This window comes from Pholis gunnellus (assembly GCF_910591455.1).
Source record: "Pholis gunnellus genome assembly, chromosome: 8".
Classification (NCBI taxonomy): domain Eukaryota; kingdom Metazoa; phylum Chordata; class Actinopteri; order Perciformes; family Pholidae; genus Pholis; species Pholis gunnellus.
In genome coordinates, this window is record NC_136534.1 from 23,801,828 (window position 1) to 23,829,734 (window position 27,907).

The following is a 27,907-nucleotide window of genomic DNA, read 5'->3' on the forward strand; positions in this document are numbered from 1 at the left end:
GGTAGACTTTAAACTTGAACCATAACTAGAGCATTGCTTCAAATTATCTTCTCATACAAGTTTTTGTTAATCCATTAAAGGAAACAATTGTCAATGCTCTCTAAATAAAACACATATTCTCTTCATACTTTTGTCCCTAGAATCTGTTTTTGCTAATTTGATTGTAAATACATTTATGTATGAATAATATAATGCCTTTTAAAAGGGAGTTAATGCAGCTTTAACAAAGGTTGCATAATGTGTTGAGAAATGAAACACTTCTTTATGCAGAGAGGATGCCGATGACTTTATTGTTGGATATTTATGATGCATCCAACCTCCAATGGATGACTTTTACCAAAGTAATATTTTGCATATGAAAATAGTGTCAGACACAATATATTACTCAAGGGGGTTTTAGCCGAGTTTTTCTTTGTCTGAATTGTTGGATGATTAACAACAAAGAGTTCAAATCTCAATCGCAGAACATTCAACGGCTGGATTTTAAACTTGTAAGTATACTTTTATTTCTCCATTTCACTTTAACTATGAACAAGGACTGCAGGGGAATGATTGTTTATTTAAGAGCTGGTAGAGGAGCAGGTCCCAACTACACATCTAACCGCTGGTGAAAATTTAACCCAGTTTTAACCTCGATCTCTAGACTTTGTCGGACCTGCAAATTACCAAAATCGTGATTACCGGGCATCACCAAATACAGAATAAAATGCTCCCAGGATACAAAGTACAACACCAATATATCCTTGTGCCTAGTACACTGCTGTTTTCAATGAATGTATAATTAGAGATTAACTCCCTTTTTTTCCCCATTATTGTTGTTGCAGCTGCTCTGACTTTTCTGTATCTTTTCATTCATGAAGTTTAGCGACCAGAGCAGAGGTCTCAATCAGCCAGGATAACTGGAAACACCCATGTTGCTCATGCAGACGTTTGAAAGTTCAGTTTTACATTAATTATTTTACTATTTTCTTCTTGTTTTCAGTGAAAATCAGAAATGGATTGCTATGTGACTCTCATTCTCCTCTTCTTTGGTAAGGTCAAGACATTTAAGGAATTTAACGACGGATGAAATGTCTGTTTTGGTTTTCAGTTCACACTCAAACCCAACTCAGCATTGTAAGCTTGTTGAGTCTCCTTTCAAAGTGTTATGTTATCATTGAATATAATATTTAACATTTTAAGAAACTTAGTATAGTACTGGGTCGATTAGTAAGCAATTTATTATATCACATGTATGTTTTTATTTGTAAAAAGTAGCTGTAGTAAGAATAATAATGGCGTGAAAGAAATAAACAGTGATAGTTGTCAAGCTATGAACAATCTGCATGAGTTGCTTGGACCTAATGCTATTATATGTTGATGGAAATTATTACATATTGTAAATCACAAAACCCTCAGGATTCAGCCTCAGCTCCTGCTCTCACTTCCCCCCGCGTACGTACTACTATGTTAATTCACCAATGACCTGGGCTGAGGCTCAGCATTACTGCAGAGAGAAATACACCGACCTGGCGACCATCGAAAGCAATGATGATATAAGCACGCTACGTTCTGATTTCCCTGTTGAATGGACATGGATCGGGATGAGTGACGACCCAAAATCCTGGAAGGACAGCATGGGCAATGACAGCAACTCCTGGAGATGGTCAGCGACTGGTGAAACGAGCAAAACCGGTTACCAAAACTGGGAGACAAAGGAACCATCCAGTGAGAAAGCAGATGTAAACTGTGTCTCGATGCTCCCTGCTGGAAAATGGGCCGATCAGTTGTGTGAATCAGTTTCATTCAGTTTTATTTGTTACACTGGTAAGAAATTATTTGAGTTTATGGATTTTACACACTGAATGCATTTGTCCACTGGCACAATTTTATAGAAAATGTCACAGCTACCGCTCTCTTTTTTATATATACAGTATATATATATATTTAAGATTCTTATATATAAATAAGAGAGAAATAGAGTAAAAATATTGTTTTGGTGCATAGCTAAAGACTTGATTTTTAACAAAGTAGACATCAAATATACATCAGTAATGAATTGTTTCACTGCCTTCACCTGTCTATTGCAGAGACGAACCAGACTGAGAAAACCTATGTGTTCATCGAAACGAAGAAAACGTGGTACAACGCCCGTGACTACTGCAGAGAACACCACACAGACTTAGCTATGATTGAGAACGATGAAGAAAACAATGAGGTCATTTCTAAAAAGCCAAGCAGTGATACAGCTTGGATTGGTCTGTACCGAGTGCGGTGGACTTGGTCCGACAAGTCCCAGAGCTCCTTCAAATCCTGGCGCAAAATCAGCCCAAATAACTATGGTGGCACACAGTATTGTATGACCCAGCATGTTTTAGATGGATGGGATGACGAAACCTGTGATATCAAGTATCCTTTTATCTGCCATCAAGGTGATTGTTAAATAAGAAATTCTTTTGATCTATATTAATCAAAATGTACAGCATGAGTCTCGCTGTTTAGTGACTGCACGTTTATTTCACTGTTCAGTTGCAAGACTGGAGACCACGCTGAGGGTGAAGATTAAGACCGACGCTGACATCACAGATCCAGCTACGAACTCCCAGATCCTGCAGAAGGTACGACTCTCTCTCTCTGTTTTTGTTTATTTTAGGAGGTAAAATGAAAGTGGATGAAGAGAAAGACAGAAAACTAAAGAGTGTACTTTATTTCTTTATTTTCTCTTCAGCTGGCTGCAGCGCTAGAGAGTCAGGGATACACTGACTTCAAGCTGCGATGGAAGACTCCGCCCAGAAAGCAGGAGAAACACACTGAACCTCAATGCATTTTAAATGTTTAACATGTGTTTTTATCTGCAAGCCTACTCAATGATATGAGGATTTTGTTTTGCTGTTAATCAAATCATTTGAGTATGTAATTAGACAGCCGCTAATAGAAGATTGGTCTTTTTGTTGTTTACATAGTCATTAAACTTTCACTTGTAGTAATCAGAGGAGCTACTGGTCCGTCTGTTTTAAAAAGTCTAAAATAACGAATGTAAACACTTATATCTTTTTTTATCTTCAGTTACCTAATTTTCTGTTGTCTTACTTTTTTAACAATTGTATTGACACCTTCACTTGTACATGCTGCATGATGAATAAAGTGAGCTTATTACCGTCATCACCAGCTTTGTTTAGAATTGCTTTCGTTGTCAGACGTGTTTTCAGACGAAAATAAATATACTCTGCTGTGAATGATAATTTGTGTCCGATGTGGGTCTTTTTTCACTAAAAAAGTTTAAGTTTAAAATTAGCTCTCCTCCTCCTCCTCCCTCATTGAAAAATCCAGAATCTATGAATATGTAAATATCTTCTCATTTCAAGAGTTTAGCTGCTGAAGACAAGAGGAGGCGACTAGCTCACTGGGCTCAGAGGGTTGTCGACGGTTCGGTCTTTGGCTGTTGAACAAAACAATACATATGAAGGTGTCCCCCTGGATTTTGGGGGATTTTAACGGGCATTGTTCACTATTTTCTGTCGTTTTATTGACAAAACGATTAACCGGGATCAGCTGAGGAATTGATAATGAAACAAATCAGTTGCAGCCCCATGAATGACACCTTTAGTAAGTATAGTAAGGTATTACATCATGGTCCCGTCATGGTCTGTACACAAAAGATAACCTTTAAGGTCATGTTTTGCATATGAAAATAGTAGCGAGAGCACACACCTTACAGTACATCTGTGCGAATAGCAGCCGTCTGTATGTTTGGTAGATGAAAGAGTTCAGATCTCAACAATGATTGTCAGTTTGCCTTTATATTTCAAGGGAATAAGTGATGAAATACAGTTCCACTGTAAGTTCACAATACTCTCCGCAAGACAAGAAATGAACTCCTGATCAAAGATTTAAGTATTCTTTCTTCTGTTACGAGGTGGGAAACAGTGAGTTTCATTTACACGACCACTGCAGAGCACACTACACAGACTTAGCTATGATCGAGAACAAAGAAGAAAACACAAACGTCTAGAACTCGAAACAAGCCCCTAATGTCTGGATCGTTCTGTACCGAGTGCTGTGGACTTGGTCTGATAACAGCAACGGCTTATTAAGAAACTGGAAAAGTGGAGAGCCAAAGAGCTTTGGTGATGGCAACATATACTGATGCTCTACGTGAGTGGGCTGACGGAGACGAGTGCGCCTTCATCTGCCATCATGGGGATTTCTTTTTCGAATGTATTCCAATTCACAGTATGTGTGTTAACACAAATAGCTCATCAGCCAATCACATGGCAGCAACTCAACTCAAGATACATGTAAACCAGATATTTACTTCTCTGTTTTTGTTTTCTGGCAGTGCAATAATATTTCTCTCCTTGGTTTCTGGTTGTTTGTTGGACCGTCCAGCCCTTAAAGTGAAGCTGACCGTGGTGAGGGTGAAGATTCAGACCAATGCTGACCTTTCAAATCCAGCTGCTAACACACAGATCCTACAGCAGGTAAAGTTCCAGCCCATATTCTCATTCTCTCATGAGGAAAAAAGCAACAACAGAGGAACAATTCTGGGCCAAAGTCAGACCTTAGATCAGATCTTAGGATTCAGTCCTCAGGCTTCAGAACCCAGCTATGAGACCTGAGTACCAGAACTTTGGTATCAGATTTCAGGATCAGTTCCCAGGATCGGGCATCAGAATCAGTTCTAATCAGAACTCACGGCATCGGACCTCAAGAATCAGTTAACCTTTGGCATCAGACCTCAAGAATCAGACTTCAGTAACACTCAATGCACAGCCAAATGTTGCACAAAATAAATCACATAATACCAGATGATATGCACTTTTGTGCAGTATCTTGTACATTTAAAGAGTAACTATACACTGAGGTGAAAAAAAGCTGAGTTTTGCCATCCTCTGGTTAAAAGTTTCCTGTTTCAGTTAAACCACTTAAGACAAGATAAGCACAACAAATCTAAAAAGGGAAGAGAAGAATGATGAGTTAATGTTTGTATCTGTTGTGAATGATCTTGGTTCAGGCTCAATGTCTTGATATATGAACGACGCCATTATTCATCTCTGGCTCACATTAAATAAACCGAGGACGCCTCATTGTTTATTATTGCTTATTCTTTCAAATATATCTTACTGTATTAATCATGTCCACTGTAAACTTAGTTCATCTGTTTATTTCTGGTTTGTTTTTGTGTTCTAAATCTAGAAGTGATGATGTTTAGTCAAACAAAATGACATACTTCAGCTGTAATTCGTTGCTTTCTGTTATTGCCTACTTAATAAAGTAACAGTTGGTCAGGGATCTTATCAGGTGGCTTATCAAGGTGACCTTTGTCAGTTTCCTCATTTGCATATAGTCAAATATGAGCCTGTTAAAATGCAGCACAATGCTGGATGCTCCTCAGAAAGGGCCCCTTAAGATGTGACTGATTCCAACTTTGGGAAATTTGCTCTAAACAGTTCAACCCAGTGATTAGCTATATTTTCCAGAATGCTTTTGAACAAGAATTTTTTTTTTTATAGCTGCAACTATTTGACCAGGTTTAAACCATGGCTGAGTAATGAGTCCTGTATGCCCGTCATTTGTTTCAGGGGGGAGTTCTGCTTTAATGTCTTTAATTCATTATATTTTTTTAATATCTTTTTTCTCTGTGAGTCTTTGCTTAATCTCCGGCCAATCAAATCTTCACAATGTTTAATTTCCTCCATAAAAAACACCGTAATTAAACACCGTATTCCACATTCGCCAATGAAACAATAGGTGAAGAAAAATAGCTTTTGCAAAGGCTTTATGAAATTGTTTGCTTCCACATAACATCCAAAAATGTGTTTCTTTACTGAGCAAACTAAGTATTCATCAAGCCGTGTAGATGTTTTCTGCCTCCACTACAGTTTGGGTCAACAAAAAGCATATATTAATAAACATAATATATATCCAATGTTAATCTCTGACTGTGAAATCTGCAAATTTAGGTTCAATGTTATAAAAACTAGATGTATCAGTTTGACTAGTGTCATTTTTACTGTTGAAAAGTTTAGGCAGTCCTTAATGCAAAACTCCACTTAATCCCGGACAGGTCAGATAACGGTTTGGCTGCAGGTCAGAGAATATAACTGCCCGCATGTCCCAAATATCTTATTAGCCCCAGATTTCCCCCCCCCAAAAAAAAACATGGCAACTGTTCATCAATCAGCAAGTATGGTCTTGATTTTCAGTTGTTTAATAAGCTAAAACTTCAAAGAGGAGTTTGACTTACAGAGAGCCCTTCTAAACCTGTTCATTGCCCGTTATCACTGCTGTTTGTGTGACAGTGAGAATAAAGAGATATATTGCTCTAATAAACAACCCCTCAATGGTGCCAGGCTCCAAGTGAAGGTTTACAACTGGTTGTAAAGAATCAAAAGGAAAGCTGAGGATCTGTTGGGAAGTCGGTCATTCAGTCTACTTACCATTTGGTGCAACGCCATATTTGGACAAAATGCTGGGGAAATGCACAAAATGAGGAGCAGATGAAAAGGATTTTACAGCTTTAACGAAACCAAGATGTGGTTTGTTGTGTGGTTTTGTATATTTAGGGTAGATTTCCTTCATGACTTTGACCAAATCTGGACAAAAACCTAAATAATATTAATAAGTAAGTCGTTCTTAATGGTTTAGGGTCAGGATTATATATAAAGTGAATTATATTATATTAATATTGAGTATATATATATTAAAAAACAAAATTTGTAACTATGAGAATTCACCAAAGCGTTTGTTGGCTAATGCATGTTTTATTTTAACGTAAGCCTTCCCAGAGCTTTTCTAGATGTAAACAAGTGCCTGGAAGAGCGCCAGGCTGTGTAGCAAACAGGCAGCAACCTTCAGTTCTGACAAGAAGTCAATGCTGAAGTACCTTAAACCTGCATTCTCTCTAATGGCCATCAGGGGGCGACTCCTCTGGTTGCAAAAAGGAAGTCAGATTATATAGAAGTCTATGAAAAAATAACTCTACTTCTCACTTGATTTATTCCCTCAGTAAACATGAGTTTATGGTCTCAATATCTAGTTTCAAGTCTTCTTCAATACAGCACGATGTTCATTTAGTAGATTATGGTCCATTTAGAGTCAAACAGACCATAAACCGTCTCTACGTCTCTCCTCCAGTCCAAATATGGTCACTTTAGTTCATTGGTTGCGAAAAGCCAAGATGGCAACGGTCAAAACGTTGAACTCAAGGCTTCAAAACGGCGGTCCATAAATCGATGGGTGACGTCACAACGACTACGCCCACTTCTTGTATACCGTCTATGGTAGCATATTTTACCTGTTCGTTGGTTCCATCGATTGGGTATAGGCATGAAGAGTGTGCTTGGTTAGGGTTAGGGTAAGAATATCAGCGTAAGCCAATCAGAGGCAGAGAAGGGTTGGTCAAGCCTTCGCCATAGAACAAAATAATCAAACCACAACAAGAGCATATGGCTTTGAAGTACATTTTTGCTGTGGCCAAACAGTGAAATATCAACCTTCTCCCAAAAAGTATTTTCCCATAGACTTACATTGGGAAACAGACATCTAAAATCAACTGCCCAGTGCGAACACTTGAACGGCCCTCATTTAATTCACTAGGTCCTAACATTTGTAAAATGCACTCGCACATAGCTGAATCCAGAGAGGTTTTCCTTCCTCCGTTCATGAAAATAAGCCCGATAACGTGGGCTGGGAGGCGGGGTTAAAGCAAACACTTGTGCACTTGTTCTTTGGGCCCAGGGTTGCGTGAGAGCGCCGGACGATCCGAGTACTTCCATCAGAAATTCGTACTTGGAAGTCTAACTTTTTCTTGCTTCACGCACCACGGAGCAACCCTCGTAGGATTGACGAGGGGCGCCGCATTCAACGCTGTATCCAGTTCTCTTTATACATCCATGGAGGTATCCAGGACTGTCAGGGTACGGCCAGACTGAATACAACAATACCTCACACATCAGCCACAGATCTGTGCCTCAATCCAAATGGAGTTTAGTAATAGTAATTTGGAGGTACAGTTGGTAAACATTATACCTGTTTAATATCAGCAAGGTAGCGTTGTCTTCGCGAGTACATTAGCATGCTGACATTAGCATTACTTCAAAGCACCCTAAGTACAACCTCACAGAGCCGTTGTTTAATCAGAACAAATCAGTGTGTCACATGCCACAAAATGTGATTGATGAATGGCTGAATAGATGCACTCCTACCACAGAATGACAACAATTGACTGAGTGAACATTGGAAAGAGCGATCAAGATGGAGAGCAAGAAGAAAAAAGAAAAAGAAATTAGAGCGATGCTAAATGGGACAGAGGGAAGAGGACGGGGACGAGGAGCCGGGGGAGGACGGATGAAGGAGGAGAAAAGGAGGACAGGGGAAGACTGAGACTGGGAGGGAGGTCCAGCAGCAGCAGGCTGCAGGAATGTTTCACATGCCTGTCCTCTGGATGACCTGGCCTCCCTGGAGTGTGGGAGATACTGGGAGTAATTAGCCTCCTTTAACATTGAATCTGTGCTGCCTCCACGCCTCAATGGGGTTAGCAGTGGCATTGAAGGAGATCAAGTGTATTTATATATTCAAACAACATAGTTTAGCATTCTTCTTTGGCATCGTCCGCCTGCTATCCCTTTTTAATTGATACATTTTTAGACGATGTATTTAAATACTTTTTCTATGTATTTCTTTTTTTGTTTTTTTGGGGGGGGGGGGGGGGGCTTGGAAGTTGTTTTCAGTCATTTCCAGTTGATGAATGCTGTTAAATTGGTCCATTATTCCAAAGTGGAACAGATTTCCTTCCCCCTACCCACCAACCCATCTTGCAGCTGACCTACTTTATCTCCCCGAAGATTTAATTATGGATCCTCCTGGCTGCAAATATTTCTCACTTAAAGTCATGGATCAAGAATTGAAGTGGACGCAAATGAAGAGAAACAGAGCCTAAAAAGTATTGATTTTGTAAAAGGCCACATGGTTTCAATCATGAAATGCCAATACGGGAACATCAGTGTTAACCTGCTTTGGTTTGATGCCCTTTATTTAAAACAGGAAAGTGTCCCTTTATGGTGAACCATGAGTCCAAAGCTAAAAGCCTGAGTGTTCTCCAGCATAATGACACTAATCTCACTGCACTTGAGTGCATTTTGGAGGGGAGCAGGAAGAGTATTTCACTTATATTTCCGAATAATTTGAATATCATCTTATAAGAACATTGCAACCATTGGGTCTTAAAGAGGATTAAGATTCTATATGCTTGTTTATGGCTGAAGCCTGATGTTTACATATAATGTATCTCTATTGCTGCATATTCTATATGGGTGTATTTTTTATCTCTGATGTGCTGCACATTTTTTAACTGTCTCTATAGACACTGTGTCTTTAACTTGTAGTCCATCATACCTAGGACTACAATCCCTTTGATGTTTTACCACGAAACTACAACATATGTACACAAGTGTTCTACGTTAAAGTTAATTAAGTGAATTCCTTGAATCTTTTGCGTTCTTGCCTTAAAAAAGTTCTCTGAACAAAAGCTTGCATACTTAACAGATTATTACACATATTTGAGTATGCAGATGCTTTTTTTCATTTAAAAAAATCCACTTTGCCTTATATCTTATATCTTTAAATAATTAATTATCTCCAAGCTTGGAACAAGGCACATAGTTTTCTATCGCTCCATAAAAGAAAAGATGTTTGGGCTATGGTACATTGTTCTCGGTGGACAGTGACAATATATCAATAGGCATGTTCTGGCCTAATTAAAGCATTTTCAGTTCACAAAATGAGTAAATGTGAAATAATACTCAACTGAGCATTACATCGAACAAGGGTGAACATTCTACAGCACATCAATTATGTAGTTTGGTAGAATTCCTGTATCCCATCTCCTGAATATACATTTTTCAGAACATAAACACACTTGAGTTTGACTGTAGAAGGATTTTATCAACAGTAAAGATCTTTATGGTTTATGACTTTCTCACCCTAGAGGTGGATTAAGCATAATATTTTGTCTTGATCTGAAAACAGAAGATATCATTGATGCATTCGCATGTACAGGCTGTTAATAATTGAATACTGACCTTCTTCACTATGATTCAGTGCCTTTTATGGTTGTTTAAAGTACTTTTAGGCTCCTTTAAACAAAGGAAATTTTCACATTTTATAAAATACAATTATTCAGTTTCTAGCCAATAGTGAGGTGAGAAGATAGATACCAATTTAACGCTAAACAGGGAGCTAGAGCAACGAGGCAGTTAGCTTAGCTTAGCATAAAGACCAAAAGCAGCAACAAACCATGTCTACCAAACAACTCAAAAGCTAATAAAGTAAAACCACAACTTGTCATTTTTACATTTCTGTTTCCTGTCTTTATGCTAAGCTAAGCTAATAGCCTCCTAGCTCTAGCTTCACACTTAAAAATAAAGTGCACTGATTTTTAAAAACTTAATTATAAAATCTTACTTCAGTAAATCAGTATGTATAAGTATGTAATTTGTAATTTGCATGAAATACACGTAAAGTACAGAAATTAAAAGAACGGTTGATGTTAAAATAATATACACATAATATTGAATAACTACTTAATTTGTAAACATCACAAATGTTGCAGCTGGTAAATGTGGGGCTAATTTAAAGTAGCTTAATCAATAAAAATACATCTAAATGTAGTCTTTAATATTTGTAAGTGTGTAAGTGTATAAATGTAATGTAGTAAAAAGTATTGTCTTTTTATAAAGCACCTTGGCATAAAATAGAAATACTTGAGTAAAAGACAAGTACCTCTAAACTGTACCGAAGTGCGGTACTTTTAATAATATACTTAATTAGCTCCATAACACTCGAATTGCATTATGGGGATTGTAGGCGCCACATTTTGAGCAGGAAGAAGATTACTCGGAATAAAATACCTCTGTTTCTGCTGCTTTAAATTTTATACTTTTCAAAGTGACTTCGGTAGGTGTTTCCAACCGACCGACGTCCACGCTCGAATTGCATTATGGGGATTGTAGGCGCCAGAATTTGAGCAGAAGAAAGACCATAAAAAAAATACAATTTCTCTTGTTTTTTAATGCTTCAGATTGTATACTTTTCATCTTTTACAGAATAAATCATTTTTACTCAAAGTAAAATGACTTAACGGTTCTTGTTTCCAACCGCTGCCGGTGACGTCACGCCACGGCTGGGTCATGTGAAGGCCAGCAGCGGAGGCGGTTCACCGGGAGTTCACTCGCATACATTAGGTAACACCATCGCTCGCTCTGACATAACTAGTATGAAGCAGGGCCGAGTTGAGACATTCGTCAATAAAGAGGAGATAAGAGGAAGAAAGTCCCGGGACTAACTTTGTTATGCAAAACAGCCTCAGAATAAACCTGGACGCGTTTAACCGCCAGTGGCTCTTCTGCAAAGCGACATGCGAACACTCTCTCTGACCGTCTGTGGGGAAGCATAGGTCTACACACGCCCCTCTGAATGCAACACACGCATGTTTTAAGAGTAAAACACCGTTTGCATCAAACTCAAAACGGAGTAAGGGGGGGGAGACAAACAAAAACCAACCCGCCTTTGCTGTGAAGGATTTGCACATGCGGAGAAGGTCTCAGTCGCGGAGACCTAAACCTCGAAGATGTTTGACTATCTGGAATTTCAAGCTTTCGGTCCCGGAGAATTCATGGACCTGTACGCGTCCACGTCCAGCCCTGCATGCATGCTGCAGGAGCAGGACCAGGACCTGGCAGCCTTCTTCCCCGAGCTGGTCGAGGCGGACTGGCAGCAGCACCGGTGCTCGCAGTGTAGGTGGAAACTACATTTTTTAAACAGTTTGAATCAGTGATGTTTTGGTGGCCTCCATAAGGGGAATGTCATATTATTTAAAAAATAGAAATCAATCATGTTAAATCAAGTTTGTTTTAGTTATATGGCCAATGAAATGGACTTAAATGGCTTTTCAATGTTGTGCTTGACACCCTTCTCTATACACTTTAATTTATTGGCTAAACTAAATTACACTTTTGACTTTAACCGGAAAGTCAACAATTATTTAGCCATGCATCGACTAATTAATACGTTTCAAGTAATATACCTGTAGTTTGTTATTGAAGGTTAGGTGTTGTTCTAAATTAAGGTGTAACTTTATTCATCAAGTTACATCAAATTGTTGTGCAGCAGTTGCAGCACAAAGTAAGAAATACAATAATAACAATAAGGTGCAAATCACAAATATACACAATGCCAAAAAAAACAGGTTAACAGTGTGGATCATGAAATACAAACAGCTTAATGGTAAGGATCCATCTTGATGGGTTGCATAGATATGCATGCTTAAGAGCAATTACCCCATTTGGAAAAACATTTCAATACATTAGGCTGCACTGATGGGTAGATATATATATATATATATATATATATATATATATATATATATACAGATAGAAATATGGGATTCATCCACTGCATTGTTCAACTGCCCTGTTTCTGATTCAATCAATTAGTCAATCAAAGTTCATTTGTATGACACTTTTCCTCCAATGTAGTTCAATTCAAAGTGCTTTACAGAAGACTGACAAAGCTAATAATAAGATGTGAACAAAACAATCTGAGCCTTACGCAGGGAACACATACAAATGCTGAAAATGAGTTAATAAATAAGATAAAATAGGTTTAAAACACAGTCAAATAGACAAAAACAAATACAATATTTTGTTGAGTATGAACACATTTAAATAAATTATGATTTTAAAACAAAAACATTTAAAAAACATGATTCTAAACAACATCCAGGCTAAAGGAGGTATATTTTAAGTTTACTTATGAAGATATCAACAGTTGGAGATCATAAAATGCTTAAAAAAACAAACAAAAATATGTTAGAATAAATACAAAAACTGACTTGAAGCCAAATTTGAGTTGTTTCCTCTAATCATGTGTGAAGGACTTTACCTTCTACTGTAACAATTCACTTTAACCCCTCATTTAACATTCATAAGCAGAATATAAATGTTTAATTGATGGTTTCATGTAAGCAGATTTAAGTCTTTATTCATTTATTTGTCAACAACTATAACTCACGTGGGCACCCATAACACACAATGAATGAAACACAGTTTTAATAATATAAAAGCAGACTTCACAAGAGACGTTATAACAGTTGACAAATACTGTACAGTATTAAAAACTTTAAAACGCTCTCATGGCTGCGTATAACTACACTTAAGTGTGTTACAACACTTTTATTGATTGGTTTATAAACTGCTTCTGAAAGTCAAGGAGGGGAAAAAGTAAATCCCGTGATCAATATACTGCGATGCTTTTCGTGGTGAGTTCAGGAGCTTTTGTTTTTCACATAATCATCAGTAAACGGGGAGCTGTGCACAGAGCGGCTCATGACAGTGTGGTGGTCTGTGTTTGGGATGGGGCCGGTCAGTGTGGGGTCACCGCGGGTTCACCGGACGGTCACCGGCTCAGAGGAGAGCCAGACCGTTGTCAGTGGTGGAGGAAGTACCCATATATTATACTTGACTAGAAGTACAAGTACAACACATGTAAAAACAAGAAGACAGTGCAAGTAAAAGTCCTGCATTAAGAAACTGTGCTTCTTCTGAGAAAAATGGCCCCTGTGGCTGTTGATATATTATTACATGTGACATTATTAGATTGTTTGATTTGTTGAATGAGGGAAAAACTATTCTGCTACACTAATGTGTGTTAATAATTTATAGGACTAACTGTAACTGTAATATTTATGTGAAATAATTTGACCTCTTTGTGCGTCTTAAACTTACAGACTGTCACTGCTTTCACGTCTCAAAACACAAGAAGACTCACTGAAAGTGTGTTTAACCAGTAAAAGGAGACAAAAGATGTACAAATAAATAACCCAAAGCTGCAACCAATTGCTGATTTAAATTGATTCATTGATTGAAACCGGCAACTGTTTTGATAACTAATATTTTTGGTCATCTTTTAAGCTGGTTCCAGCTTCTCAAATGTGAAGATTTTATGTTTTTCTTTGTCGAATATGACAGTAAATGAAATGTTTGTCGGTTATTATGGTTTCTTCCTAATCATTTCTGGACTTTGGGAAATTATTATGAGCGTGTTTCACTACTTTTGACATTTTAGAAAATAACAGTCGAGAAATTAAGTACATTCGTTGTGAGGGCTGCAACAGAAAATGCTTCTTTTGAATTTTGATTTATGGATGTTGTATTTAGCAACAAGCAAAATGAGGTTAAACACAAAAAGAGCTTCTTTCTTCAGATGAAATTACCAAAAATACCAAGCTTACACGCAACTTCTTTCACTTGCAAGTTGCCTTTTGAATCTTTTACCTTGCAGGCTCCAAAATATGTTTGATTTAAATGTTAAATGCATTGTCGCGTACATCATATAACACCACCTAAATTGGGACGGGGGCCCCCTCTTTCTCCCTTCCCCCGACCCAATGACTGCCACCGCCCCACCGCACACACTTTCTGTTTCTTCTCCCTCCCTCTCATCAGTCAGCTGGGCTCGTGGCATGCTCCGCCATTGTTTTGTGTCCGGGCTGATGGGGGTGTCCTCGATTGACCCGCTGATTCCAGGTTCAATCAGAGGCCACGGGTTCGAGGGGATGTAGATGAGCAATCTTTCTCTTTTTTTTCTAAAACGACTTTCTTCGTTTTCTGTCAGCGGTGGAGGTGATCAGGGAGCCGGCGGGGGAGGCTGAGCGAGCCCCCACAGACCGGAGCAATGCTCCTCTCAAAAGCGTCTGTTGAAGTGGAAGAGGGTGGACTGTTGTGAAATGATACATTCAACTGGAAAGATTGAGATAAACGCTTTGCCACAATAGGTGCAAATGTGTGCATGTTATGGAGAAGTAAATTCGACATTTCAAAAGAGTCGGTTTGTGATCGATGAGTCCAGCTTTCTCTGGACAGAGCGCCTACTCTCTTATTCATGACACAGTTGGGGTTTCACTCGAGAGTTTTGGTTTCTTAGTCCATGAAGGACAAGTGCAGATATGTAACTCCACAATTTCAATAAATGCGAATAAGTGTTGCTGTCTCAGAGTCTGATAAAGGTCAGGCGATAAGCTTGAAGCCAATGAATGCTGAGGTGTTTTAAAAGTGCATTCTCTCTAATGGCCATCAGGGGGCGACTCCTCTGATTGTATAGAAGTCTATGAGAAAATTACTCTACTTCTCTCTTGATTTATTACCTCAGTAAACATTGTAAACATGAGTTTATGGCCTCAATCTCTAGTTTCAAGTCTTCTTCAATACAGCATGATGTTTATTTAGTAAATTATGGTCCATTTAGAGTAAAATAGACCATAAAGAAGGGTATTGTCCGGTCTGGGAGTTGTCGTTGTTTTCTTCTTACATCTTTAACTCTTTGAGCATTTCTGTCCCCTATAAATGCCTTATTAAGCTTTCGGTTGTATCTTCACCCTCTTGTGTCACTTTTGGTCCAAAAAAACAAGATGGTGATGGAAACTCAAGGCTTCAAAGCCGTAGTCCGCTCACCAATGGGTGGCATCACGGGGACTACGTCCACTTCTTATTGATAAGGGCCGATAAGATCGATGTAGATTTACACGAAGGTCCTGCCCAGCGATAAGAGGACTGTGAAATAATTCTCTTACTTGACTTTTCTCTGAAATCTCATAACATTTTTATGAAATTGAACAGCCTTAGCAGTTAGCAGAGTCACTGGCTCTGTGAGGATGACCGTATGTTCACATTATCTTCTTATTAATATTTTATTTAAAAGGCTCCAACTAGTTGTGTAATCTTGGCAAGACAGAAAGCTACACCTGCAGCTCCTAGTGGCTGTAATCCATAATACAAATGGGATTTAGACCAAAAATAATAGATCTGTCCTATTTGTGATGCAATAAGGATATTTATTTCCTAACAAACGTAGTGATTCCAGTATGTTTAATTGCCCCTTTAAGAGTTTTAGGCATATTTTTATGATTATCGGGATATAATTATAATTATTTTGGCATAAAATGTTCATATTGTCCCATAATGTTGCACGTTCTGTATACATACACACGGTACATTTTGAATGTGATTTTGTATATTTTTCCACTTCAAATGAAAGTACAAATTTTGAATAAAAAGTGAATGCCCTATAATGATCGATTGTCCATAAAATAGAATTTAAAAAATAGAGGAGAAAGCCTGTTAATATCTCCCACAGCCCAAGAAGACATTCAAATTGCTTGTTCAAAACCCAAAGATATTCTATTTACTATCCTACTATCATGCCGCTGTCATCAAATGAAGTGCCCGATCAGATTTCTTTGATAATAAAACCCAAAAGGTTCAAACTTGTAAGTGACAGTATGTTGCATTCTCCCTGTTGTGCTTGTTAATGAGTGTTTTTTGGTGTCATATTGTGTGTTTGCAGCCGTTGAAAGCCAGAGCTCCAGCTCCAGCTCAGACGACCTGTTCGCCAGTCCCGCCTCCCCGCCGCCGCCTCCTCGCACTTACAAGCCCTGTTTCGTGTGTCAAGACAAGTCCTCAGGCTACCACTACGGCGTCAGCGCCTGCGAGGGCTGCAAGGTAACATGTAAAAAAAAAGAAAAAAAAAATAACCTTGCTCCAGAAAAGCGGTCAGCAAAAAAACGTTATTCTCATGCTCTAAAAAAAGAACGATTTTTTTAATTTTGGGATGCAACAGCTGCTACAAAGTTCATCATGTATAATAGCACGTTTTATTATGTTCGACCCTTCTAGGAACGTGTGTTTCAAATTAGCTTCTGCTTTCAACACTACTTGCATCTGATAGCTGTTTTCTGTTTGTCTCTGTATATTGTATCTCTCCTCAACAAATACACCATAAATAAATATTGATTGCTGTATTTGCTCAGCGATAACACCAACATCACTACAGCGCCTGAACTTTGTCCCGGTAAACATGTCAATATTTCAGCAACAGTGACTTCCATCCATACAACGTAAACACACTGTTGTAAACAACCTGACTTGTGTAATTCCAGATGTGTATCTGTGTTGTTTGTAGATGTTTCCACCACATTTCAAGTTGTAGTCGGTGACGTTTTTTGCAGAATCAAACTGAGTTTTTGCTGAAAATCAAGCTATTTAAAAGCACGTTGGCTGATTCAAAATATAGCACACATAACAGTAGTTTTATTGTCGAAACAGATCATTGGAACCTGCTCTTATTCCCAATTCAACTGACAATAAAAGTCGGTTGCTTTTCATCTGTAATTTTTGTGAACATTGAAATAAAAAATGCCTGTATTATATTTTACAGCCAGTAGATGTCTCAACATTTACTTGGTGGATTGGGCACAAAACCTTTTTACAGACATGATCTAATGTTTCCTAGTGAATGGAGTAAATATCTTAATAAGATATTTAATACTTAATAATATGTTTATACAGGATGATTAGTTAGTTATTGATTACTGTATTTGGAGAAACATACCACTAATATCACTATAAACTATCCAATTATAAAAGTAAATACACCTGTTTACAGTGTCAAAACGATTCCAGATGACATAAAAAGGTTATTTCGTACTCATGGTAACTTGAATCATGAATATCTCCTCTTTACTCTCCCCGCTGCCTCTGCAGGGCTTCTTCCGCCGCAGCGTGCAAAAAAACATGGCGTACACCTGCCACCGAGATCGAAACTGCATCATCAACAAGATCACAAGGAACCGCTGTCAGTACTGTCGGCTCCAGAGGTGCTTCGCAGCGGGAATGTCCAAGGAGTGTAAGTGTCTGATCCACGCCGGCTCAGCGGGAGGCCTCGTGAGACAAACGTGAGAGGAAATGATGAGGCCTTCAAGGACAGAGTAGATAGGAGATAGCGGACAGTGGATTGTAGATGCCATTGATCAGATAGAGGAAGATATAAGAGGTGACGGAAGGGTCGGTCTCAACTAATTATCAACTTAATCATTAACAATGAGCTATCCTGACCCTAACTACCCACGTCCAATGCCTAACCTTAACCATCGTTAAGGTTAATCGTCTCTGCCTCAAACATAGACTGTTTATAAGAGGTGGACGTAGTCGTCGTGACGTCATCCATTGGTTTGTGGACTGTCGCTTTAAAGCCTCGAGTTTAGCGTTTTGGCCGTCGCCATCTTGGCTTTTTGCAACCAGTGAACGGAAGTGACCATATTTAGAATGTGAAGAAGTGATGTCGTTGAGATGCTATATTCTGCTCTGGTAGCTACCTGTCAATCACAAGGTAGCCCCGCCCTACATCATACTCCGCTTTATGGTCTGTTTGACTCTAAATGGATCATAATCTACTAAATGAACATCATGCTGTATTGAAGAAGACTTGAAACTAGAGATTGAGACCATAAACTCATGTTTACAATGTTTACTGAGGTAATAAATCAAGAGAGAAGTAGTCATTTTCCCATAGACTTCTATACAATTAGACCTGTTTTTTTGCAACTAGAGGAGTCGCCCCCTGATGGCCATTAGAGAGAATGCAAGTTTAAGACACTTCAGCATTGGCTTCACACTTCAGAAGCCGGGTCTTGCCAAGAAGAGTCTTTATTTTTCGTCCTGCATAAAGCCAACAGCTAACGTGAGGTGCCATTGATTTACATCATGATGAGTTCAGGTTCAAATATAGTTTTGGCAAGAAAATTGTACAGTTAAAGGATATGTTTTCACAGCAGTATAAAAATATATAGTAGACAGGGAATTATGACCCATTTAACTTCCCAACAAAAACCAGTATGGAAACAGTAAGAAAGAGTGTATGTTACAGTACATTGGATTTACGGTTTAAACTTTATTGTTTACCGTGGTATCGGATTTTGGCATCAATAATTGTGTAATTTCACTGGTATTTGTACTCAACTTCTGGCATCGTGACAGCCGTAAAAAGAACCTCAGAAAATGTTCAGACAAAACTGGTATTAAGAAGTTATGATTTCACTGAAATAACCTTTTTTTATGATAAACATTCTCAAATGAGTCATTGAGAAGTTCTCAGTGAACTCGACCTAGATAACAGAGCGTGTGCTGTGGGCAGCGATGGGGCGGTAGTGAAGGATCCACCCACCCACATGTTCTCATTGTTGCCGGTCCACAGACAAGCGTTTCGTAAAAACATCACATGTAGCAGACAGGTGGGTGCGATGTAACTGCTCGCTGGCCGCCTCAGTCAGTCCGTGTGTAATACGATCTCACTTGGAGTGTTTACGCAATGACGACTGAATGTAGGCCATCCAGAGATGATGATGAGGAGGAGGAGGAGGAGGAGGAGGAGGAGGAGGAGGAGGAGGAGGAGGAGGAGGAGGAGGAGGAGGAGTGGGTGGTGGTCAGAGCGACAGAGACGGGGCGGTCGCATAATTCTGAGCATGTGTGTAGCAGAGCCAAGTCATTGGGACGCGCTGAAACGTGTTGACACCGTTAGCGAAGTGATTATGAAAGGCCAACCTGGTTGGGTTGGGTTAGCCTGCTTCTCATGCCCCCCTCGAGTAGCAGTTAATCCTCACAGCTTACTGCCAGCTGAGTACATTGGAGACTGTGTTTTTCTACCAGAGAAAGAGTTCCACTGAAAGCTGTTCACGTTAATTTCATTTTATGTCATTTTAGTCTTTACTGTTCACCTCTGTTACTGAACGGGTCCACCAGGTACAGACACAAAGGCCCAAAGTGTCAGGGCCCCCATGGCCTTAAGCTACAAAATGTCAACAACAAAAAAGTCAAACTTGTGTGTGTGTTTAAATATATTTATATATGTATATGTGTGTGTGTGTATATATATATATATATATGTTTTTTTGTCTATCGCTGTTGAATAGGATTCTTGTACAGATCACTGTTTTCTATCACGTTCAACAACATCTTTGTGTTTTCTGAATTGTGTGGACTAAGGACGAGTATCTTGTATTTTCACGATCAAACACTAGAGTGTCATGGAAAGGCTTGTGAAGCCCATTTACAATGTCAATGTGAAAACACATTCGCAAGTTAAATTCAAGAAAGAATTGACATCAAAAAGCCAAAAGGTTCAGAGTTTTAAATCAAGCACCATCGGACTGTTTGAATCCATTTTAGTTATTCATTTAAACATCTTATAACGTTCGTCGTTCTCTTCTTCAGCAGTGAGAAACGACAGAAACAGCAGGAAGGGGAAGAAGGAGGCGGTGAAGATGACCATCATGGAGACGTACGAGCTGACGGCGGAGCTCGGCCTGATAGTGGAGAAGATCTGCAGGGCTCACAGAGAGACCTTCCCCTCTCTCTGCCAGCTGGGAAAATACACCACAGTGAGTCACGACGTGACAAAAATGTTCATCTGCAGAGAGAAAATAAGATCAAAGCTGTCATGTCAAGCCAGTGGTTCATTTGATTTAGAAGTATTTTATGGTTAATACTTGAATTTAACAGATAGAAGAGAAATCACGACAGGAAATATACGTGGAAGTGGCTGAATTGTCCCAAAACGGTCTCTTATTTCTTTAAACATAGCTGTCTAAAGGTCTTTTCAGACCAAATAAATCACACGTCCATTAAAAAAAGAGGATGCAGATAAAAACAAACTAGCTCATAAAATAGTGAATTTTTTTATCAATAGTTGTTTTCGGACTTTAATGTCATAATTCTGTTCAGAATCTGTTTTTTTAAATCTTCTGTTATTCGGTCATATTGCAAGAAATTAGAGCTTCTTTGCCGAACGTTTTTAGCTCGTTAGCTAGCAAACAATGTCACGTGACGTTAAGGAACACAGAGCAGCCGAAAGTTAACGGTTCCCCCTTCTCTTAAAGTCTACTATCTAGGTCCACACAAACCTGTGTCAACAAGCATCTCCATATTGATTAAACTGTATTCGATTTTGGTTTAAACTTGAATTTAAGAAACGGAGATTAGTTTATAATTGTGCAACAGAGATCAGCTTGATTTTAGATCTGGATTTACTCATTCTCAACCTAGCTTTGATCAACTCTGATTAGAGCTCTTCTTCGATCAAATTAATTATATTTGGTGCAACTCAGCCTATATGTGTCACGAATGTAGTCATTTAATTGTATGAAGTCATGTAGTAACATCAATTATTTATTCTTTTATTTATTATTTATCATTGTAAGTAATAGTCTTTTTTATTATTATTATTATTATTAGTGGAAGCATTTGACCCATGCAGTCTACATCTCACAGTGTAGTTGCGCAACATAACGAACCTCAAATTACACGTGAGTTGGCTTGTGAGTCATTATTGCAGCTGATGAGCACGTGGCACCTTGTATGGCAGCATCTGTTACCAGTGTGTGAATGTGTGTGGGTGAATGGGTGTGTGAATGTGTGTGGGTGAATGGGTGTGTGAATGTGTGTGTGAAAGGGTGAATGCTGGCTCGTGTTGTAAAGCTCTCTAAATGGTCTCTATATAGGTGCAGTCCATTAATTTACCACATCAGCTCTCTCTCTCACTCTCCTTCCTCTGTCTTCCTTATAATCTGACCACCGGGCCTTGTAGTAAAGGCCATGTTCTACATTTAACAAACACATTTAGACTCCGTTCAGTCCAGTCATGAATGATAGAAACAGTGCAATGAAGCTCAGCGTTTACACTCGTTTCAACAACATGCTTCTTTGGCGCCACCAACAGAAAATGTGACCACACTGTAACCTTTCTACGCAGTATTTGCAGTATTGTAGTAATAATATAAATGTGTTATTTTTGCCTCTTCTAAAAATTGTTTATTTGAATATTCCTGCATGCTAGGGTCCTTAAACAGGAGATGTGTTGGCTTTACTAGGTATATTGACAATAAAAGGGGTTTCTGAGCAGAAGTGCTCGCCATCCAATCAACGAAAAAAACAATTCTTGCAGAAATCTCCAAATTTCAAAAGGTTTTGATACCACATCATAGCATGACTTTTTCTATGGAGTTCCTCGAGGTCCTGGTCTCTTAATGTGGTGTTTTGGAGGGATTTATGATCATATTCATCTAGTCAAAAATTGTTAAATTTAGCATCAATACCCATGTAATAAATGGTATCAATCCAAAAACTGCTGCCACAACTTGTTCTAAGCCCTTCTACATTTTTGAAATGTATTTTAAATAATGTAATAATTTAAAGACCCCCCCCCCTAGAAAAACAAAAACAGGTCTATGTGGGTCTCTGTGGGTAAAAGCATACCTGTTTATAGGCAAAAAAGAAAATCTACACAAATAGCAGCTGCAACTGATTCATCAGTCGGGACCAAGGTTGGTAATTGCTAGTGAAACTGTATACTCACGCAGATTAAAAGAAATTGGGCAGGGCTTCTGCTTCTCAACAAAAACAAACAGGACAGAGAGGACACAGAGTTCATTCAAACTGTGATACACGTGCATCACAAACAGGAATAACGTGTGCCTTCACGACAAAAGCCAGAAACTCCCTCAGTTAACCGAAATGGCAATAATGTGTCTGGGTGTTCCCTTTGCACAAATTCCTAACTGCTTCGCTTGTTGCATCACATGTTTGTGGTTTGATGAGTCAGCAGAAGTGAGCGATTCCAGGATGTACTAAATGAGTACAGAAAAGACTTGTTCCAAAGAACTTTTGTTCCTGGTTTGAGATTTATCAGGATACCTCTGAGTCTTAAAGACTTTAAAAATCGTAATGTGCCTTTTTTGCTGTTTTTAGTGATTGGACTTGACCCCTGACCCTATTTCTCTCTTGATTTATTACCTCAGTAAACATTGTCAACATGAGTTTATGGTCTCAATCTCTAGTTTCAAGTCTTCTTCAATACATTAATAAATAAATGATGGTCCATTTAGAGTCAAATAGACCAAAAAGCGGTGTCTGCTGCTACCAGAGTCGTATACGGCGTCTCTACGTCACTCCTCCACAGTCCAAATATGGTCACCGGTTGCAAAAAAAAACAAAATGGCGACGGCCAAAATGCTTAGGAGTTGATGGAGACAAAACAGAGACAAAAAAAGACTAAATATTGAACTCACATTAATCAGATCTCTTAAACACGACGCTAAATGAATGCTAATGCACATTCACCATATCGACTTTATAAGGTGTCTTTGTTTTGACCCCCAAATGGCCAAAATTAAAACAATGAACGCTGCTTTTATTGTTTATTATTTTGTGGTTATTGAGTCAAGTGAAAATAGATTTAAAATGTCAGCACACCATCGTCACACAATGAAAATAGTGTGTTTTGCTGGTGAAGTTGGACTTACATCTCTGATCACATCATGTATTTTTTTTTAAAGTGGCGTTCTGAATCCTGAGACGCGAACGCTAAATATCTCAAACATCTTCTGCTTTTCTCCTCCTTCCAGAACTCCAGCTCAGACCACAGGATCCAGCTGGACCTCGGGCTGTGGGACAAGTTCAGCGAGCTCGCCACCAAGTGCATCATCAAGGTGGTGGAGTTCGCCAAGCGAGTGCCCGGTTTCACCGGCCTGACCATCGCTGACCAGATCACTCTGCTCAAAACCGCCTGCCTGGACATCCTGGTACGTCTGTGTGTTTCCTAAAATAACTGTCTGCTTCAAGACTTCCAGGTGTTCTAACAGAAACTTTGTGACGATAGCTTAAGTTTTATTTTAACTGCAGCCACACAAGATTTACAAGATTTACTTGAATTACACTTAAAGCTGGAGTTTAGATGACGAGCAAATAGCAGCAACGGCAGCAATTGAATATTCTCCGTCTAATTTATTTCACAATATGCTTATTGAAGAATAATTTAAACATAAAAACCTGGATCTCTCTGCAGTGGAGGTTTAAAAAACAAGTGTTTGTTTCTCGTGATGGTGTCTGGTGGGCGGTGCAAAGCCGGTTTGAATTCACTTGCTGTTCTTTTGCTGATTTAACTCTGAATTAAGGCAAAAATAAAATGTCCAAGATAACGAGAAGTACAAACGGGGACAAATATGACGTCCAGCTTGATTAGAACCAACACAGGATGTCCTTTTTTTTCTAAGGTAAGTGTCACGATCTGATACTTATTCCGAGGTTAAACACATTCATCAAATTCTTCCTCGCGCTGTTCTTCTTCCATCCAGATCCTGAGGATTTGCACTCGCTACACTCCCGACAAGGACACCATGACGTTCTCCGACGGGCTGACCCTGACCCGCACTCAGATCCACAACGCCGGTTTCGGACCGCTCACGGATCAGGTCTTCACGTTTGCCGGCCAGCTGCTGCCGCTGCAGATGGACGACACAGAGAGCGGCCTGCTCAGCGCCATCTGTCTCGTCTCTGGAGGTACTGAAGCTCGGAAAAATATGCAACCCTTATTTTTATAGTTTGGGGGAGGGGGGGAGCTTTTCCTTTTAACATATAAGCTAAATATTCTCTGGTGTCTGTTTGAACAGACCGACAGGACCTGGAGGAGCCGTCTAAGGTGGAGGTGCTACAGGAGCCGCTGCTGGAGGCGCTGAAGATTTACTCCCGCAAACGGCGGCCCAGCATGCCCCTCATGTTCCCCAAAGCCCTCATGAAAATCACTGACCTGCGCAGCATCAGCGCCAAAGGTCAGAAGGCAAAGCCCTGCTAGTGGATCATTCCCCAGAAAGTCCTTCACTTGTCCCAGACTATATTAAGGATACGATAACTTCTATAACTCGAGGAATAAAATCTGTGATTGCCGGTGTTTACTCTGATCGTTATCTAATAGAGCGCTGCAGTGAAGACGTTTTGTTGTAGGCCAACCAGGAATTAAGTTCCCTCGACAAAAAGCCAATGGAATTTTTCCATTGGCTTTTGGATTATTGCAGAAAATAAGCTCTGTAGCAAACACAAGTTTGCGATACTTTCACATTTTGTTAAGCAAGATAATCTTCAAAAGTGGACACCATTTTTATTATTTTTTCAGCGTTTTTTGCAATCAAGAGAAGTAAAAAGCTAACGTTAGCCTATAAATGAACTACACTGTGGTAGCATGCACACAACAAGGCTGTGAAGACGGACTATAGTTAGGATGATGATATTTAAATGTCCCATTGAGCCTTTTTTAAGACACGTCGAAGCTTCAAAATTCACGAGAAGAGTAATAGGGATGAGACATTATAGGATTTCATCACGGATCACAATTAAAAACTGGCAATAAGTGGATCGAATTTCCGTTATTGGGGTTGCTATTCTTTTAATTGATTCATCCTCATGACCATATGATTCATCATGACCTTATTTGTTTGTTTGTTTTTCTCGAAAAATTATGTTCAGAAAAAAATTTATATATATTTGTTTCTTAACGTAAGCTAAAGTGGTTCCATTATTTTAATTTGCCATTTTCAGAGTTTTATGCATATTCTGATATCGGGATAATAACATTAATCACAATAGTGACATGAAATATCGTTAATATAGATATAATAAGGAATAAGGAATAATATAGATCGTCCCATGCTTAGAGGGGTATTCACTCATTTATGTTATATCGTAGAACCACAGACCTTGTTTCAGGCATCTAACCCAAAAAAACCCATTCAAACACTCTTTAACTTTGACACGAGGGAACGAGAACTTTTCGCAGCGCTCCGTAATGGCAACAACTGGCACTAATGTGTGCTTTCGTTGCTCCACAGGAGCGGAGCGGGTGGTGACGCTGAAGATGGAGATCCCGGGCTCCATGCCGCCTCTGATCGAGGAGATGCTGGAGGATCTGCAGAACCTGGAGAAACACTCTGAGGAGAGCAAAGTGGAGGCAAACAGCAGCCAGCACACACACACATCATCTCCTCGCAGCACATGAACTCCTCTGACGTCTCACTCTGAAGCCGCTCAAAGAACATTGTCTCCCGTCTTCCCTCCCCAGAGAGAAACGCTAACAGTATAAACTAAAGACGCAGTCCGGAGGGTTACTAGTGTCTTACCTCAGTACCACAGTTTGAAGAAGAGATTCAGTTATTACGCTGATGAACGAAAAGCTAATTTCTGCCTCAAAGTGGGAAAAAAAAGAGAACGATGCAGTAAAGTTATAAAATGTATCACGGTTTCCTTTTTTAACCCCTTCCTGGCAGACACCTCATAACCACCGGGAATCACACAGGTTTCTACTGTATTTATACTTGCATGGATTACTTTTACCTCATTTAATAACAACGTCTTTAGCTTTAGAGTAGCAGAGTTATTAAACATATGGACTTAAAACGTCTCCTGGTTGTACACACAATTTATTGTTTTCCGTATGTGTAAAAAAGAAAGCTCTGGACTAACTGGTTGAACATATTTGAAGAGGGGGGAAAAAAAGCAGATTTGTCTGCACAAAAGGGAAATGTAGAAGCTCATACTCATAAAGGTGAATGTCCATAACCGGCATTGACAAAGTTCACAAACGTGTAACCGAGTTTATACAGGAAAATAGGAAAATAAGTACGGAAAACTGCTGAGCCTTGAAACAAAAAAGTGAAATAAATACATATTCAGTGACGAATCTTTGAATTTAACTGAACGAAATGATTCAATTCAGTAAAGTGATTCGTCACACCGTGGTTGTTTTCTGTAAAATGTGATAGGGCTGTAAAATGAATTGATTTTATTTAAATTCACAATATGGCTTATTTCAATTAAGGGAAATGTGTCAAAATACCATTTTAAATGACATATATGTCCCTGTTTACCCATCTTATTCTACAGACTTAAGAGAACATCTTTGTTTGGTACAAATCCCTGAAGAAATCCCTCCATAATCATTTTAAAAATGTTATTTCAATGAAAATGAGAATGATGTAAAAATGATCATTCCTTCTAATATTGCAAATATTATTTACTACTGCAATATCAGTCAGAATAATGGGAACTAGATATTGTTTTTCCCAAAATGTTCAGCCGTAAAATGTGATACATTGCACTGTTGGATTGTTTGCAAAAAGTAGTGTAAAGGATATGGACACTACTTGTTTTGTTCCACAGTGGCATGTATTTTTGAGAGCACTATAAAATCCACTCATTTCACACAAAATGAAATATCGCATGGTGAATGTGGAGCTCTGTATAGTCGATAGGAAGTGATTTCGGACGCAGCCTAAGAACGCTGGTTCCTTTGCGACCTCCCAGTGACACAAGAAGTAGTCCCTGCACAAAACTCCGCCTGTAAAACCACACATTGTTGTGTTTACACTTTGCTTTGTTTGGATCAAAGGGAACAAGAACCAAACGAGACGAAACATGTTAATTAGTGAGATTCAGAGGTGTCGGTATCAAATATAGCTCCACTGTAAGTAAGCTAACACACAACTTTATTCTTTCACATGTGTTCTACATGCAAAGTTTTAATCCCAGATGTCATTTTCGCCGTTATTGTGAGGCCTGGGTGTTTACCCAAAAGTTTGAGTTTCAATACTAATAATGAAAACATCCTCACACATTGTTGTTTGCTATTGTCTTATCACAGATAGCCGTCTATTAATGTTGCCGAAGTGAAATACTGTTCACTGTAGAAATAACACTAATTCAAAAGAAAGAAAACTTGCAACAGGATAAAAAGGATTATGGGAAAAATAGTCTAATGTTACAATACGTACAGGAGCTTTTATATTTAACATCAGAAGCTTAAATGACATTCGTGCCTCAAGAAATGTACATTCCATTCAACAGAAGGATGCTTAAGTGTATAATATCTACTGTAAGTAACAAAGCAAGCAGCCTGTGTACTTTAAGAACTCACGTGCCTACTTCAGATGTGCCAACGTCTTCCATATTTTGTGAATTTTACATATTTTGCCAATTTAACCTGGAACATTTCATCCCGTTTCGTATGTTTTTTTTGTTGTCGTTGCTCTATTAAAGTCTTGTGTATACGAGTTTTATTTTGCTGTGTCATGTTTTTGCTGAAGCTGCCGGCTTTTGTCACTTCTGAGGCGACACAGCAGTTCATGTTTTAGTGTTGTGGAGCTGTGAGGTTGTTTGAGGTCAGCTCGTCTTCTGTCAATAGCCGGGCTCATACTGCCCCCTGTGGCCACTGCGGG

At 39.0% G+C, this 27,907-nt stretch overlaps 2 protein-coding genes across 2 annotated transcripts; both read left to right on the forward strand.

Moving 5' to 3' along the window:
- Window positions 1–431: 431 nt before the first annotated feature.
- Window positions 432–3,215, forward strand: LOC306699990 (macrophage mannose receptor 1-like). Its single transcript, XM_079164843.1, has 6 exons — window positions 432–491; window positions 983–1,031; window positions 1,399–1,806; window positions 2,070–2,411; window positions 2,509–2,597; window positions 2,708–3,215. The coding sequence occupies exons 2-6, from the start codon at window positions 995–997 to the stop codon at window positions 2,816–2,818; spliced, it is 987 nt and encodes a 328-aa protein (XP_079020969.1). The 5' UTR covers window positions 432–491; window positions 983–994; the 3' UTR covers window positions 2,819–3,215.
- Window positions 3,216–11,298: 8,083 nt separating this feature from the next.
- On the forward strand, window positions 11,299–26,785 carry LOC306699331 (retinoic acid receptor beta-like). The gene is made up of 8 exons (XM_079163913.1): window positions 11,299–11,774; window positions 16,381–16,535; window positions 17,577–17,718; window positions 20,082–20,248; window positions 23,270–23,446; window positions 23,999–24,203; window positions 24,314–24,472; window positions 25,526–26,785. Exons 1-8 carry the CDS (start codon window positions 11,609–11,611, stop codon window positions 25,690–25,692), a joined length of 1,338 nt encoding a protein of 445 aa, XP_079020039.1. The 5' UTR covers window positions 11,299–11,608; the 3' UTR covers window positions 25,693–26,785.
- Window positions 26,786–27,907: the final 1,122 nt, after the last annotated feature.